At 36.0% G+C, this 18852-nt stretch overlaps 1 protein-coding gene across 1 annotated transcript in view; it reads right to left on the bottom strand.

Annotated features, from left to right (window-relative positions):
- The window catches only part of LOC129271116 (fibrillin-2-like), a 54137-nt gene extending 43348 nt beyond the window's left edge, over positions 1 to 10789 (bottom strand). Inside the window, exons 1-6 of the mRNA XM_054908477.2 lie at positions 10380 to 10789; positions 7164 to 7304; positions 5158 to 5742; positions 3121 to 3405; positions 2388 to 2618; positions 1139 to 1309 (exon numbers count right to left, since the gene is read on the bottom strand). Of these exons, the coding sequence (XP_054764452.2) occupies positions 1139 to 1309; positions 2388 to 2618; positions 3121 to 3405; positions 5158 to 5742; positions 7164 to 7304; positions 10380 to 10500 (1534 nt within the window). The 5' untranslated portion in view covers positions 10501 to 10789. The remainder of the gene's footprint in view (positions 1 to 1138; positions 1310 to 2387; positions 2619 to 3120; positions 3406 to 5157; positions 5743 to 7163; positions 7305 to 10379) is intronic.
- Positions 10790 to 18852: the final 8063 nt, after the last annotated feature.

Genomic DNA, 18852 nt, shown 5'->3' with positions numbered 1-18852 from the left:
GAGAAAACTGCAATTAATTCTACATCAATGAATCAAAGACAAAAAACAGAAGAACAAAATGAAAAACATATGACAACAACTTATCATGAGCCCTTTCCCATTTTGTGTACTTTACTAAACAAAAAAAATACATCACTAGCCATTTCAAAATAAAATACAAAAAGCCACAATGCTAAAATCAACTCACAGCACGAAGATACAATATCAAAACCTTCAAAGATAATTTCAATATGCCAAAAGCATTGTACATTACATTCCATCTGTGCAGATTCTCTCAACAGCCAGGAAGGCCCACACTTGTCTGCCACTGCAGAACTGCTAGCAGCTAGCACGGCAGGATACAATTCAATAAATATCAAAGGTCATTTCATGACTCAGTGACCTTTGAACTTTCCAAAAGTATATGTATATGAATTAAGAGTACATTGTTATTCTATTTGGCAGCTTATTTTGCAGAGACAAATATACACACAGAAGCAGCAGGTCTACCTTCTAAATGTTCTTTGCAGCTTTTATCATGGAAACTGATTGCTGTTGAAATTCATTTCAATGACGATGAATTTAAATCAAAGTCATGATGAAAAATTCCAATCATGACATCTTTATTTTTATTTTCTTGATAATGTTTTCTAGTAAAAGAATGTAACATTTGAATAAAACATGTAATGACCATTCAAAAATCATTTGCCAAATGATTAAATGTTTAAAAAATGTGTGCTTGCTTGGGATTTTTTTTTCTATGCAACAATGACATTTGCACATGTCTTTATCTGTCTTGGCAGTCTACAGAGAGCTGGCTTTTTAGCAAAGATTTATTCATTTCAAAACGCTTCGTGTGTGGAAACTTACTAGATCGACATCTATGATGATATGCTAACAGTTGTCCTTGATTTTAAAGACCTCATGAAATCATTGTAATATGCAACATTTGTATAACATTTAAAACAATATTGTCTAAGCGCTCTAACCTCTATTCTATTCCTCTAGCTTAAGCACAGACAACTCATTAGGTCCTCGAACATTCAAGAAATTTCTTCCAACTGGGTTACCCATTCACTACACCTGGGTTGAGAGCGTAAAAGTTATGTGTCTGCTATTTGATTTATTTCCCTTTGTACAAATCTGGTGACATACAAACCTGTAAATCCTGGAGTACATTGACAGGTATAGGACATGATGTCATCCACGCAGGTTGCTTCATTGAGACAAGGGTCAGAATCACATTGATCGCCATCCAATTCACAGTTCATTCCAAACCAGCCTTCACTGCAGTTACACCTGTATTCATTGATCCCATTGATGCAGGTTCCTGTAATAATCAACAGAAATTACACATCTTTTAAACCATGATGGTAAGCAGTGACATCTAAAAGATAATTGGCATAAAGCTCATTCAAAATGGTTTGAATGTCTGACTTCCGTGGAAATGTAAATGCTATAAATTGTATAATCTTCACATTTCAAATAACTTTCAAAAGGACAATTCAAAACTCTGGTCATATACACTGGCATGTCTCAATAGTCTACAATGTGCAAAGTGGTTCATTAAACATGGTCATGATCATGCATGAGCAAGAATCTGAATGGTTTAAGATGTAGGTGGATTTTGAAAGATACTTCATGCACAAGACTTAATGTTTATGATTTTGATATATTTCAACCATTTCTGAATCTATTTTGCTCAAATGAACCAAGTCTTCCACTTCTGAACCTTGTGTTTAAAGTCAATCTAATCTTGGGAAAGTGTATATTGAGTTACAAGATGCTAAATGTACTCAAATAAATACAGCTAATAAATGATACACACAAATGAATCTCTCCTCCATGAAACCTTAAAAATACTGAACGAAAATATACTAACCAATGGTACAGTAGTATAATATTTTGACAAAACAATCATAGACAATGCGACCTATAGTCAAGTATCATAAAAAATTAAAATATTACACAAGTGTAGTGGTAATTGGATGCATTTTTTGATCAACTAGAATTGAAATAAGGCATGTTTCTGGCCGCTAGGATTTAAATTTAAATCTAGCACTCTCTTTTATGTTTATATTTTTATTTAAAATAGCTATTCCAGCACATATTAGACATATTTAGTAACTTGATATTAGAAAGCTAGTGACTAAGCTTATATCCTGAAATTTTCAGCTCATTCCATGCTTTAGAAGGTGATATTCTATTTTGATCGAGCACCTGATCAAATTAAAAGATTATGTAAAATCAGTGAATTTATCCAATAAAACACATTTTTAGTTGACATCTTTCACACAACCGTTTTTGGGAACATGCATAGATATAATGTCATACTGCAATGGACTAATGACATTCACTTTTGGGGGATTAACCTAAACTAAAGATAGGCTTTAATAAATATAATTTACCTTGGTTCTGGCATGGATTACTGATGCACTCGTCAAACTCGTCAATTTCACAATTGGATCCTCTGGTGCCAGTTACACAAACACACTGATACGCCCTGATAAGATCCACACAGGTTGCACCATTCTGACAAGGGTTACTGCTACACTGATTGCCATCTTCCTCACAGGTAATACCACTGAAGCCATCAACGCAGTCACAGCTATATCCATTCAATTCATCTCTGCATTCACCTAATTGATGGTGAAGAAATATAATTGAATTATATAGGATACTTATCAAGCACATGATAAGGTGGTTGACTGCTCTCTAAGCACTTGATGGTCATAATAATGGCAACAATGATCAAGGTAATAATAACTAAAGCCAAAATAATAGAAACATTTAAAAAAATCATGAAAAGCAATGGAAACAGCACTAATACTACTAATACTGTGACTACTCCTACTGAAGATGATGGTAATGGTGGTGATCAATGATGATGGAACATAATGATGATGATTGAACATGATAATGATGATGATAATGCCAATGATGATGATAATAATGATGACAATAAAAGTGGTGATAAATGGTGGTTATGATGATGATGAAGATGATAATTTACTTGGCAAAATTAATTTATTCAATATCCATTCTCAACATTTTCATTTCAGGATAAAGAGACGACTAATAAAAAATAAAGACAGGGGAGAAAAAGTATTTTTTGTATCATGAAGAATACAATTTTCCTACCTCCATTCTTGCAGGGTATGCTGTCACACTCGTCGATTTCAGTCTCACAATTCTCACCAGTGTAACCACTAACACAGTTACATTGATACGTTGCTATACCATCTATACAGGTTGCTCCGTTCACACACGGGTCAGGATTGCATTCATTGATCTCAAAGGAACATAATGTACCAAAGAAACCAGGAGAACAGACACATGCGAACGAATCAATGTTGTCTTGACATTCAGACCCATTTTCACATGGATCACTGGAACACTCATTAATATTAGTCTCACATCTTCGACCTGTGTTAAAGGAGGAATAAGAGAGAGAGAGAGAACAAGTATATTAATCAATATGATACAAGAGCTAAAAACCTATAATATAGACTTTACACATAATGAAGAATTTGTAAGGTTTTATAATCAATGATAATAAATATATTTATAAAATATATAACATAGACTTTTACACAGAATTTCTAATGACTAAAGCAAATTAATACCAGTTCTGTTAAGAGTATCAGTATACATTTTTTAGTAAAAATATAACGAGGCTGAAATTTCAAGATAATAATGCAGATTTTATCTACGGTTGCAAGGTTTAAAATTTGAATGAACTCAGATCTACATTCCATGTAATATCAAACAATCATAAAAAAGAGTAATCGATGAAAATTAGTGATGAAAGCAACAATTATCGCTTGTATAATCCTCTTCATGTATAGTCTTTGACTGATAACAGGAATATCTTATTTTACCCTCATGATACAATGACAAGGTCTCTTACCCAGTGCAATTTAAAATGTCATCCCATGTAATGATCCCATGAATACGATTGTCTATGTTTCATATTTTTGTATGATGAATCCATATTAGATTTAACTCTTCCAGTAATCATTACTACAGCATGAACAATGAATAGCCAATTCAAAGTAGCTTTCACTTCCCACGTCTCGATCAAAATACTAATAGCAAATCTCCACTGCACACACAGACTGATGGGTGTATTAACTGCAGCAGATGTTGCTATTTACTGAGTAAACAATGCTCATAAATTGGTTGTAAGCTGGAAATCAGAACTGTACTCAGATTTGTTTTGAAATAGGAAAAAAGAACAGCTGCACTTTGATTAAATATACATTTACAGAGTGGCTGTGATTTGCTAATTTTGCAAAACTCTTCCTTAGTATCGTAAAGAAGGTCCATTATTGGGTCTGCAATTTAGACAAAATTATACTTGGATGAATTCCTAATAGTCCCAGGCAGCCATTCCATTGTGACTTGCATGACATTTATTCTTAAAATTTCAATTTGTTGAGGTCAATTTTTGACACATGTTTTCATTCTTATTTTTGAAATCGATCAAAGTATTGGCAATACACATTGTCAAATCAAGAATTCAAATTTTACAGGACTTCATTGTTATGGGAGATATTCATTCAATTTGTTAGTTGTGACTCGCATGATGCAACATTTATTATTGAAGATTGCTGACCTTACTGTAGTGGAACTCCATTACACTAATGAGATTTAGTTAGAATTTTCTATCGGTTTATTTTGAAACATTACAAAACATTTTATTAGTCACAACAAAACTGGAGTGATGGTAGAAAATGACGTAATCTAGGGGTTATATCTAATTTCACTAAATCTATTAATTTTCCATCTTAATTAATTATGATAATTTATGCAAAATATTAGAAGTTGATGTAATTCTGTAAAGAAAGCCACTGAACTATTAATGTTTTGGTTTAGAGACTCTTTTATTTAGCAAAGGTTATAATTGGTATTGAAATGTTTTCTCATGTATTTTATTGTATTTTAAAACTACAGGTATTTCCTTGTTTTTTATCCTTTAAATTTTTTTCCAATGGAAACTGTCATCAACAATGTTTCAATCATAAACAACATGAAATCACTTGATTTTCATCATTTCGAAGAAATTTGCAGCATTATACTTTTCATCAAAATATTGTTTTTGTTGGGATGGACTTCCCCTTTCAACAACCATTATCCTAAGCCATTCACAAATATGATAATGTGTTCAGACAATACCTTCAAATCCATCTGAACAGCTACACACTGCCATAACACCAATCTGTATACATGTTGCTCCATTCTGACAATCAAGCACCTCACACGTTGTGCTCCCTGACGTTGTAGACAACGTTGCAGTAGATGACTCCACCAATGTTGTCTGAGCCGTGGATTGAGCAGATGTTTGCTGTGTGGTAGGAGTAGAAGCCTGTGTTGTGACCAGTGGCAAGATTGTTGTTGGTGTATTCTGCGTAGTGGACGTGGGAGAGGTTGTAGATTGCGATGGCGTGGTAGAACTTTGAGTTGTTGCCCGTGTGGTTTCGATCAACTCAATAGTTGTAGATTGGCGTGTTGTTACTGCTTCTGTTGAAGCGGCACCTGTTGTTTGTGGAAGCAATGTTGTAGATGCAACTTCCTCTGTCTGCAACGTTGTGGTTTGTGTGGTAGACTCTGTTGCTGGCTGGGTGGTGACAACAATCTCACATTGGTCACCACGTGTGTTAGATGGGCAATCACAATTATAATAGGCAACCTTACCGCTTGTTCTATCCACTGATGTACATGTGCCTCCATTCATGCATGGGTTACTATCACAAGCAGAAACTAAAAATAAGAAAAATTACATTTTCATGAAATATACATCAACAATCAAACAGCGATAAGTCCACACTGATCTGATTATTTCAACACTTTGGGGATAAAAAAACTAGGGGGGGCAGGGTGCTACATAAGCACTTGCCTGATTGCCCGGGCAAGTAAAAGTTACAGTCCGGCAAGTGTTTTGAAGTAAAGACCAAAACTACTTGCCCGAATTGGGCAAGCAAAATTATCACAGTAGAATGACCAAAATTAGGGTCGATATGATATATTGACCCTAATTTTGGTCATAAAATCACTTTGGAAAAGGAAATGCAATAACAAAGTAGATCAGTTCATGTCAAAAGAGAGAAAAAGGTCAATGGACTTTTGAAGAGGTAAAACTTTTTTTTTTTATGTTTTTGTCGGGCAAGTGAAATAGATTTTTGGGCAAGTATATTCCAACTATCTAAAAATTTACTTGCCCAACTGGGCAAGTGCTTCTAAAAAAATATGTAGCACCCTGGGGGTTAAAACAATGTAAATTGAATTTCAGATGGTCAGGCTCATAGAATATCATAGAATTTTACAGCACAAAGAAGTGTGTGATAACATTGGTTCTTTTATTTGAATATCAACCATTTTGTGCAATTGTCTAATGACCAGGGCGTCATTTTGTAACAAAAACCAAACTTTGATATAGCTTAATATCATAACACCAAAAAATGCTGCAATATTTATAAAAAACAAACATATAAAATTGCTATTTACCTCAAGAATATTCAGCACCAAGAAATTTTAGAAATACTAGATGTAAATGCTGATAGTAAAGTAAAATTTTCCTTTTATGAAAACAAATGTAAATCTTTTTTTTTTCATGCCAGCAACAAGTAACAAGTGTGTGTGTGTGCAGTGGCGGACCGTGACCCGGAGGAGACAAAGCATTGGAGGGGCACAGCATTGTTCACTTACAATACAGTGCCCCTCCAATGCTTTGTCTCCTCGGGTCACGGTCCGCCACTGTGTGTGTGTATTTTGGTAGGATTCAATGACATTTGCTACATCGAAATTTTGCTCCGCTATAAATTTCACACATTTAATCGAATATCTAACTTCAAAAATGGATTTAAACTATACCTTAAACCTAACATGAAATCCTAATTGCAACCCTAACCCTCCATCTTAGACAAAATTATGCCCGGAGCAAATGCTATGTCACCATGTGTAAACACACACACACATAACTCTCATTTGTATGTTTTTACAAGTATGAATTGCCTCTTTTTTCTACGATTGCAAAATATTTTATGTGATGTTTACCAAGAGAAGGAATATGTAACTGTACTGGTGAAATAAATACATGTAATCCCCCCCCCCACCAAAAAAAAAAAATGCATAGGAATTAAATTGTATAATTGTATAAGAAGAAAATGAAGTGAAATAAATACCATCATCATTGCAAGTAGCAGCACTCTCATCAGAGCCATCAGGACAGTCAGATATACCATCGCAGATATAGAAACTAAAAACACAGCTACCATCAGCACACTCCACTTCACTGAGAATACCAGATCCACCACAGGACTGACCTGGAAAACAAAGGATTGTACATGCAGTAGTGCTAATATGTATATCAATGGTTGCTTCATACACTACCAGCTACCAGTCACAATTCTTTGACTACCTGTTTACCTGTTTCACCAGAGAACAATAGATTCGATCCACTGAATCAATTGTTCTCTGGTGAAACAGGTAAACAGGTAGTCAAAGAATTGTGACTGGTGCTGTAAATCTTTTTCAACCCCCCTCCCCCCCCCTTGAAATATGTATACATTGTACAAATATAAAAAAAGGAAATACAGAAAACATGGATTTTGAGAATTTCAGATTGAGATTATAATTCAGTTTTAATCTATAAAAGTAATGTATACCAGTACCAGCTATACAGTGCGTTAAAAAAAAAAGTTTACACTTAGAAAAAGTCCTGTAAAATTATACATTTGTAATATCCTGAAGATTTTTCCACATTTTAACATTGGTACAGATCCATAAAAGCAAATGACGATATAACTGTCGAAAAATATTTCCGCTTGAGTGAGCACCACTTACTTTTGAAAAGTTATTGAAAAATGATTTGCGCAGAACTTTGAAATAGCTATGTGAATAAAAGTAGACCTTAATCATGAAGAACACATGTAATCTAGCTAGTAAAATTGATTTGAAGATATCTTTTACCTTTTTTAACTTGTTTCCTTGCCCAAAACACTTCGAAGAATGCATTGCGCCCCACCCCACTCCCCCACACACCAAGGCCATTGTGACGATATTTGCTTTACACTGAGCTGTTATTTACATGAAATGGCTTAGGCTTGATTTTCATTTTGTTAATCATTGTCAAGCTTGGGAAAAGTGTGGAGAAACAATATTGAATGAAAAATGAAATGTAAACCCACTTTAAATGATAAAACCTTAGTGAAAAATGCTGGAGATGTCTGATATAAACTTTTGTTCCGATTCAATTATGTCCTCAGATCCAGCTGGCACAAAAATGGTAAAGGTTGTGCTTACTAAGTGTTGAAATTTTAATTTGGGTGGCAAAATTGTTATAAAATGTTTGAATGTATCCGTTTTATTCAATTGACTAAAAGTGCAAGGGAAATGTATGAGAAATGTATCGCAGGGTAAGTTTGATTTCGCCCTTTCCCCTTGACACAGCGTGAAAACGAGCATTTCTGCGCAAACAGATTTCTGCGAGCTTTACAAAAATGGACAGTGCTCACTCACGTGAAACATTCTGTCGAAAAATTTCTTTCATTGGTTAGATGAGACCCAAACCCAAGATTATATGTGAAAAAATTACCCACATGTTGTATATTTTTTAATTCCCAGGGCTTTTTCAAAGTGTTAACTTTTTTGTTATACGCACTGTAGTATACAAATATGTCCAGCATATCAGGCTTTGAGAAGGTATAGTGGGTAGGCCTATTGTTTATCCAAGGTTGGTCTGGCAAGAAAAATAGTTATATTGCCAGTCCAACCAAGGATTAATCATTCCCAAGTATGCTTTCGAAGGAAATGCCTGATCAATATATTTGTCTTATATCATATTTTAACAAATTAGAACCAATATCTACATGTATACACTGGGCTTGTAGAGTCTGGTTATTGCATTGAATTACCTAATTTTCCCTAAGCCAATGCGCTCTGCACTGACGCATCATGGGACTTTGCCTAAATTAGAGACAGCTCGCTAAGCTATGCGCCCGAAAGATGAGCTAAATATCTCATCTTAAATAATGCTTCAAAAGTCCCATTTCATAAAAACTTACTATGATAGCAACTCTCGCTGAGATATCATCTTTTATTGGAAGAGCCAAATAGCAGAATTTTCAATGTTGTCGTGGAAGTTGACATTCCAGCAAGACCTGATATCAGAACAAATTTTTATGAAATGGGGCCCAGAATATTCGCATAGCTCAAAATATATCAAGGTCTGACGTCATGCAACATCATATATTTGGTCACATGATGCTATTTGAAGCAATCACTATATTGATAATCTATGTAGGATACTTTGCTATCCACCATTCTTCAATTTGTCAAGAATCCTACCTAGATATAGGAGTTACACTAACAAGTATCAAAATGATCTTTTTTATTTACACGTTAAATCAAAACAAAGCTCAGTTAAAGACCTCATATATTCATTATTATATCCTACACAGAGTAAATCCTGTATACTGATTGGTTCAAGTAGCATCATGTGACCGAATATATTTCAACTATGGTGTTGCGTGACGTCAGACCTCGATATATTTTTTGATATACCAATATTCTGACGTCATTATTTCACAAAACTGGATATCTAGATAAACTCTAGGGCGCACCAGCCAGCGCGCTCTCTCTCCCGGGCAAGTCCAGCGATGCGTCGGCGCAGGCACTAATCTGCGTTCCGCTGAGCGCGGTGGCTCGGAGAAAAGTAGGTAATTCAATGCAAGTAACCGGACTTTGCAAGATCAGCGCATAGATTTTGGTTATAAATTATTAAAAGTAGGATATAAAACAAATATATTTAAGGCGTTTCATTCGAAAGCATAGTGGGAATTATTAATCCTCGGTTGGACTGGCAAAACTACTATATTTCCCTCGGGGCTTTGCCCCTCGGGAAAAATAGTAGTTGCCAGACCAACCTCGGATAAATAATTCCACTATACTTTCTCAAAGCCTGATATATTTGTTTAATGAAATAATGATAATGGCAATGCTATTAAAAAATCTAGGTAATTTCCACTCACACTAATACGAGGTTAGTATATATACTAACGAAATAATTAATTTCTAAATTCTATAAAACAAACCTAGCAAATACTGAATAATGGTCTAACAGTCTTAAGACTTGACACTTCCATATATATCTGGATCTAGCTAATTCCAAAATCATAAAGAGAATGGTTGTTATGGACTATAAAAGAACAGTGATATTCCATTTCTGAAATTCTGAAAACCATAATTCCATTTCAAACTAAAAATTTTTATTTTGCCAATATCACTGTCTACTCTTAAATTTGTCAAAGGACCCAAAATGGAAGATCACTGTCCAAAAAAGTAGGCTCTTTATAGTTTATGTTATTTTGTCTCTGAAACTTTCTGAAAGCACTTCTTACCTGCTGTAATCGGGAGGAAAATAAGCGTTCCTGCGAGGAAAGTGAAAAACACAACACCAAACTTGACAAGTGGGACCGAAGTATTCATGCTTCGCTTCGAATCCGTTGGGCTAGCCATCATCACGCCAGCGCTAGCTCGTCAAAGCGTCACTGGTATCCTTGGTAAACCGACGCACACCTGTCACCATCCAACTTTCATCTAAATTCGACTTATTGGCTAAGATGTGCTGGCATTTTAGGAGGAAATAATTGAATTTTGCTCAGACTATATTCTCTCAATCTCCTTGCGGATTAAATTCAGTATGATTGCGTGAAAAACAACTCCGTGACATATTGCGGATAAGGACAAGATCCGGCTCGAGCAGACGGAATTTGAAAAATCGAAATTTATTGTTATACAAACTGGGTATGGTGTGCCATTGGTGTGTGGTATACGGGGGTAACGCCCAAAGACTCCTTACCCATGACTCATCGACTCTCATTAAGGTCCCTGCTATAAATAATGTTTACAAAAAAGGAGAGTGAATTATATTCAGTCGGTTTATTAGTAATGAGTACTGGTTATAGGCTTCTTCAACTTATAAGATATGTGCATGGATTTGTCCATGTTTTAGAACATTTGGGTCAAATTGGGTGTATGAAAATCCATAAAAGTTATGATGTAAGCAGACCCAGGGGCAGGACAATTCATGAAACAAATGGCCCTGGGAATCGGGAGGTGACACGACATTTTCTCCACCGACAATTGCTCCGGAGTATCATGGGGGCATTATTTCGTCTAAGATGTGAGTTACTTTGTTGCAACAGGGTTTTTGTTAGGTTTAGACAGGGGCGGGTCCATGATTTTCCAATGGTCATCACTGCTCATTTATTCCACAAAAAAATTGACATGCAAAAAAAAAAGGTCTTCACTTGCACATGCATGCCTTTTCCCATTTTGTAACGAGCTAAAAAAATTGAGATGGCCGGTATTGGCGCATATCAGGCAAGTTTATTTTTAAAAAGAGAGAAAGAAAGGTGAAAAAAAAACTGGGAGGGAACAAAGCGAGTGAGCAAAAATATTGACCTGCCTATAATACAAAAATCTAAATTTATGTGTGATAGATTTAGACCTAAAAAAATGTATTTAACCCTTTTTCTTTCCTCTTTTTTTAAAACACCTTTTCTTCTTTTTTTATTGGTTCTTAGTCTTATACCTTTTGGAGAGTCCATGCCACCAAGCCATCATCTGTAGGCCGAGGGAGGGGCCCGGTGTAGTCATTGATGAAGTTTCAAGTACAAGTTAGGGTTAGGGTTGTTAGGACGAGATCAATAATGCGAGTGCGAAGCGAGATGTGACATTTTTTATATACTGACCCCTGAATATGGGCCATTTTAAGGACTCCGTCGGCTTTCGTGATTCTTTCCCTTTCATAACATCTCTTGAATGTAAATTTTGCTTCCTCTATTTCTTCTCCACTTATTTACATCATAAACCTGAATAAAGAATAGGCCTATGAAAAATATGATGTGATAATTAAGGATGGTGAAATAAAAGGGACACAACCAATGCGCTTGTTTGCGAGGAGAAAAATAAATTCTGAAAAGATTACGCAAGCTTTTGTCATTAATAAAAAAACATAAACATGAACATTTCATTCTATTTCCCGTCTATTTCACCCTGGAACATTTGTTCTATCTCCATCCTTACATTTGTAATAGATTCCGGAAGGATTGGTTGCATTCACTAAAAACAAGCATAAGAAAATTATGGGAAAATAAATAAATCGATGGTTAGCTTGCGTTAATCAGCAATTGCTATGATCATAACCATCTCCCACTATTTCTTATTGATCATGATCATCCTTGTCATACAGAGGCGATTCAGAGGGGGGGGGGCACATCACGCCCATGTCCGCCCTGCTTGAGAGCCATAATCAAATTTTTAATGTAAATATTCTGTTCTTACACAAATGCGCCCCCCCCCCCTTTGAAAGTCACAGCATACTTTTTTTATAATCAAATGGGAATAAGTCGTTCATACACAAGTGAATACATATTTGGGGGCAAATTTTACGTTCACGAAATTACCTTCATTTTTAGGTGAATTTTTTTTTTTTGCTTGTCAAAGTTTGCTAGAGAAAATGTGCCCCCCCTGTGGATCCACCCCTGTTGTCTTATCATTCATCATAATTATAATAAAGATGTACCGTTAATTATCTGGAGGACGATATATACATATGCCATTCCCCCACATGACACAGGGAGGGGGTTGGGTGAAGCGGATATGTTCATGGATGAATCCCATACCAGAAAATGAACATAATTATTTAAAGTGTTCACGTTATTTTTTGATAAAATGTTTCCTCTGTGCTCGCCGAACATTTTATTGTCGTTGTCTACATTTAACACTTAGCAGGAAGGAGTGCATTTTGTTCGGGGTTCACTAACCTAATTAGCACAACCGTATACCCCCCCCCCTTATCGCAATCGACTCTAATGCCATTTCTCTTATTTTTCATTTTCCATTCCCTATAGTAAAATGAAAACATTTCAGTGAGTTGTCCAACATTGATGAAGCCAGTGGCGTAATGTGCCAAAAATTTTGAGGGGGCTCGATATGGCGTATCGCAAATTTACACTTTTATTACAAAAATCCAAGTTTGTGATAGATTTTGACATAATATTTCAGAAAATAGTATTACATTTCACCCTTGCCCCTTTCCTTTTCTCTTTTATTTTCTTGATCGTGAACGGGGGGGGGGGGCAAGAGCCCCCCCAAGCCCCCTATCTGTACGACAGTGGATGAAGTCCGGGGGGCAGGCACCATAGCCCTGGGAAGCCGGGTGATGGGGTAGTTATACACCATATAAGCATCACCCATTGAAAATCAAGTTGATTTGTTAAAGTAAAAATTTATCTCACCTTCATTGTGGAGCGAAATTTTTGTTTGTTTGTCAAATAAGTTGTTTCTAATAAAAATCACCATCATTTTTTTGACCGTCAACCTTATTTTTTTGGGCTTGTCATTTTTTTCAAAACCAGGACCCATCTCCAAACTTCGTTCCCAGGGCCCTGGGGGCACTCACATATAATGACATTATGGGTATTTGCGACCCTTTTTTACACCTTGCCAGCAGTTCCTATGCATTTCAGGCGTCAATTCCCCTAATCATTTTCATGCCGGATTTCATGTTCCAAACTAATCCAAATTACCCCCATTTGCAGGGCGCCATCTAATTCTACGTAGCCCCTCTTTCCATACAAACTTGCCATTCTTATAAGGGTATGCATGGTTTCAGATTTTGGGGCCGCACACCCCTATCTCTTCTCATCCGAGTGCCCCCCAGGCACTAGCGTACCTACGGGGGGGGGGGGGCAAAGGACGTATCCCTGCCCCCCTGACGAGCTTGAAAGACCTTTTTTGCCCCCCCTGACGAGCTTGAAGACCTTTATTGCCCCCCTGACGAGATTGAAGACCCTTTTTTTTTTTTGGCGGACGGTTTTGCCCCCCCCCCCCCCTGTGAAAAATCCTAGGTACGCCACTGCCCCCAGGTGATAAAGTAAATCTACAAACTCTTTTTTTGCCCACTATCAGGGGCGGAAATCTCTCCCAAAAGGTAGGGGGACACAGGGGCGGATCCAGCCTTCGCCAATAGGGGGAGGGCAGAAATTTGTTTCAGCCATATTTTCCCCGATCGGCAGCTCGAAGATGATTTTTGTTTGTTTCTTTGAAGGGGTAGTCCTCATTAGTCACTTCTTAGCTTTATTCTTATAAATTAATATATAATATCATAATCCTCATTTATATGATGCTAGCGCGAAGCGCGAGCTAATTTTTTTGGAAATTTGATGTATTTTTCCCTAAAATTTGAACTGATTCTGGGCAATGTTTGTTATCCTGAAAAAGATGTGTATGCAACTTAATAATTACTACAAACGCAAAGCGCGAGCAGAAATGAACTGATGGAAAAGATACCTGTTAAAGTAGCATTTAACATTCAAATAATGCGAGCGCAAAGCGCGAGCTGAATTTTTTTTTTACATTTCACCTAAAGAATGGAAATTCTAAGCACTTTTTGTAACTCAAGCAGAATAGGTATATAAGTAAACAATTAATGCGAGCGTGAAGCGCGAGCGGAAAATTTCGAGATTTAGTCCTATATAATTTTTACTGAACGAGACACTCTATATATGTTTTGTAAATCCTGTTAAGGATGAGTATTAATAATGCGTTTTGAACTGGTACCTGTTGAAAAGGTACCTGTTAAGGACTGCTCGCATTTAGCCATGAAGGCGTTACATATTTCAACAATAAAAAAATGCGAGCGCGAAGCTCGAGCTGAAACATTTTGAACTTTCTAAAGAAAGAATGGAAAATTTTAATCAGTTTTTGTAATCGTGAACAGGATAGCTATATAAATTAACGATTGATGCGTGCGCCAAGCGCGAGCAGAATTTTTTTTCGAGATTTAGACCTAAAAATGTGCCAATCTGTTCATGTATTGTAAATCATCAAAAGGATGAGTAATATGGGGTCTTCCTACAATAATAATGCGAGCATAAAGCGCGAGCAGAAAATTTTTGATATTGTGATCTGAAATTGGATAATGATTTAAACTAGAGAACAAGTTGAGTATCTGAATAAACATGCGCGAGCGTGTTTCATATTTAGACCAAGAATCTAGGCATTCTAAATACAACTTTAATCATGAAAATCATGAAACTTTGATATTCCGATCTGAAAAAAGAGTCAATTTCAGCTTTATATTTCAAGTCCTTGTATAAAAATTGCAAGGTGGATATGGATCGCACTTTATAGAAAAGAGTTGATATTATTATTACTTTGAGTTTTGACATAGGACCGGGACATTCTTACGACATGTCATCATATGAAAATGATGACTATCTTCCTATTTCTCTTGCTAAGAGCGAGATGAAACAAAAGGGACAATTTAATTATTAAAATAATATATATTTATTAATGCCTTATGAGGGCGCGAAATCTGATGATATCATGGCATAAAAATTGGACATTTCACTTTTGTGATTATGAATAGGATGCATCAGTTAATATGTTTTTAACCATTAATGCGAGCGCAAATCGCGAGCTAAATTTTTTGATAAACTGTCATGAAAAGGGGATTTTAAGTAGTTTGTTGTATAATCAATATTGAAACATTTATATAACTCGCCAATCAGAATGCGAGCGTGCAGCGCGCTAGCTGATACGTCTTGAAAATCAGACCTGAAAAGGGATATTTTGAAAACTTTATGGAATACACGAAAACAATAGGTACCTGATAAATCAAAATTTGCGAGCGCGCAGCGCAAGCAGCAAATGTTAACATTCAGACCATAAAACTGACATTTTTACAGAGCACTTTTTAAAAACCAATTTGTAAATTACACAAAATAATGAAAGTTCGATTTCCGAGGTGAAATATGTTTTGTATATTGACTTCCAAACTTGATATTCGAACTCCATATTGACAAGATATGTAAATCACCTAACAGGCAATGCGAGCGCGAAGCGCGAGCGAAAATTTTAGATAGTGGCACGAAAGATTATTTTTATTTTCCAAGTCTTCCCCTCATCTTATTTTATGCACTCGTCGTCCTTCTTTTCTTTTTCTCCTCTCTTTTTCCCTCCTTTTATCCTTCTTTCTTTCCTTTTTTTTCTTTTTTTGCTCCGACAAGAGCGGGGGGGGGGGGGGGGCGGGCCCCTCGGCCCCTGGATCCGCCTATGGGGACAAGGGGCGGGAAAATTTGACAAGCAAAAAAAAGTTATCATCGCCAAAGTAAGGTCATATCTCGTCCCAAAATACATGTTTTATTTCGATTTAGAATGATGTATTTAGAATGATGTATTTCTTACCATCATAAAAGACCAAAAATAGTAGGGGGGACATTTGATATTGTGTTCCCCCTACTATTTTGAGTAGGGGGGACACGTCCCCCCTGTCCCCCCTGGGGTTTCCGCCCATGCCCACTATGACAAGCAAGAAAAAAAAATCCCTAATTTTAGCCGATGGATGTCATAGCCCTGGGAAACGGGGGTGCTGGGGTTGCTGCAGCAACCCCAAGATTTTGCTGGGGTGGGGGGGGGGGGGGGGGGAGGGACGTTGTTATTTACTATAGGCAGCACCCTGGAAATTAGAATTGTATGTTTAAATGTCTATGCTTTATACTGATTATAATATCAATGTGACGCAAGTGTGATTTCTAAGTGAAAATATGCTTTGTTTATTCACATATATTTCTTGAAAAAAAAAAGATTTTTTCTAAGATACATATCGGTTACCAAAATACGTTAAAATGTGCATTTTATTTTACTGTTCAGAAATTTCAAACTTTTATCTACAATAAGACCAATCTTGTGATGAATAACCAATTCTAAGAGCAAAAAACGATGATTGGAAATATCGTACTCAATGGGCTGCTGTCAGCTCAGCTGCTCACTGCTCTTTGTGTGACATTCAAATTCAAATTCAAATTTATTTATTTCACTTCCATCAATTGTACATACATGAATTGTATACCATATATAAACATAAATATTTGTATACGTTGCAAAAAAAGAAAATAATGATACATATGTTGTGAAAAAAAAAAAAACACTTAGACAATTTTGGCAACACATTGTAGGTTTTAAATAAGTATACTATTTTTCAATAGAAATTAAATTAAGATGGAAATGGAGGGACCCACTAAAAAGCAATGCTTGTACAATGTGGGCCCCTCAAAAAAATAGATAACACAACAAATAACAAAATAACAAAATAGCAAAGTATAAATACAGATAATCAAATGAGAAAAAAATCAATAACTGAGAGGGAAATACTCACAAAATAAATACAAAGTTATCAAAAATATACAGTTAGATAAAGGACAAAACAACCCGTCCTAAAAATATCCACCCTTCCCCACATCACTCAACTGGAGCTCGCCGGAGGACCGATGAAGGCAGAAATAAACATATGGCATGAAAATAATTTGTTTATTTATTTATTTATTTATCATTATTATTATTATTATTTTTTTTTTTGGGGGGGGGGGGGGGGGTGGGTTGTCATTTTTTAAACGAAACCCGCCATAGTACCCCCTATTTTTAAACCGTTCCTAAGGCCACCGAGGGCTCTGTTAGTTTGTAATCGAGTGATGCATCCCTCGATCACCTCCTGGCTCCTATACAGCGTGTCTCTAAAAAAAGTAAACCCAACTTCAATGGCAAATTTTCAGAAAACTAAAAAATATTTACACATTATTTTTTCATGGTTAGATAGTCCAATAAGTCCTCTGTCCAATTATATCACTTAGGTTATCTAACTCTTATGCATGACTGAGCATGATTCAACTTAGTGAACTGGTGTCAAATCATCACTGTGGCAAGTTATTTCTTGCTATTGTCATGCATTCAAGGCCTATTTGAAGTTAAATTTTGGTCACATGTTAGGCCTATAATTTCATAACAACTTCAGCAGCAAAGGTTGTTCCTCACACAGGCACACTTCACATGCTTTCCAAACATGGTACAGTTGACAATTGAGCAGAGAGTATTCCTGGTAACTCAATACCAGGAAACAAGAAGTTTCGTGGAAGTTCAAGAGGCTTTTCGGGTGCAGTTCCCCGAGAGGCAGCCTCCAACAAAAGGGCCATCTGGTACAATGTGAGAAAGTATGCTGATCACGGAACCACTGAGTTTAACTTCAAATAGGCCTTGAATGCATGAAAATAACAAGAAATAACTTGCCACAGTGATGATTTGACACCAGTTCACTAAGTTGAATCATGCTCAGTCATGCATGAGAGTTAGATAACCTAAGTGATGTAATTGGACAGAAGACTTATTGGACTATCTAACCATGAAAAAATAATGTCTAAATATTTTTTAGTTTTCTGAAAATTTGCCGTTGAAGTTGGGTTTACTTTTTTTAGAGACACACTGTAGACAATACATTTACCCCCTTTTTAAAACCTTTTCCCCCTTCTCTTTATTCTTTACCATGTTACCTTTTCTATACACTTTCCTCCTTTTCTTTCCTCCCTTCTTCCTTCCTTCCTTCCTTTTTCTTTCTTTCTTTCTTTCTTTCTTTCTTTCTTTCTTTCTTTCTTTCTTTCTTTCTTTCTTTCTTTCTTTCTTTCTTTCTTTCTTTCTTTCTTTCTTTCTTTCTTTCTTTCTTTCTTTCTTTCTTTCTTTCTTTCTTTCTTTCTTTCTTTCTTTCTTTCTTTCTTTCTTTCTTTCTTTCTTTCTTTCTTTCTTTCTTTCTTTCTTTCTTTCTTTCTTTCTTTCTTTATAATTCTTTCTTTCTTTCTCTGGTATTCATAATTCATTCATCATTCATTCATTCATTCATTCATTCATTCATTCATAAACCCGGATAATATTACCCCCGTCCCTCTGATTGAATTTCCCTCCTTTTTTAAAAACTGAACAGACAACCCAAAGACGAGATCTGCAAAGATATATACCATGCCTCTACATCGGTAGTAT

The sequence above is a fragment of the Lytechinus pictus genome, chromosome 11 (genome assembly GCF_037042905.1).
Source record: "Lytechinus pictus isolate F3 Inbred chromosome 11, Lp3.0, whole genome shotgun sequence".
Lineage (NCBI taxonomy): Eukaryota > Metazoa > Echinodermata > Echinoidea > Temnopleuroida > Toxopneustidae > Lytechinus > Lytechinus pictus.
Note: the sequence above shows the minus strand (reverse complement) of the source record. Positions and strands in the feature narration are given on the sequence as shown.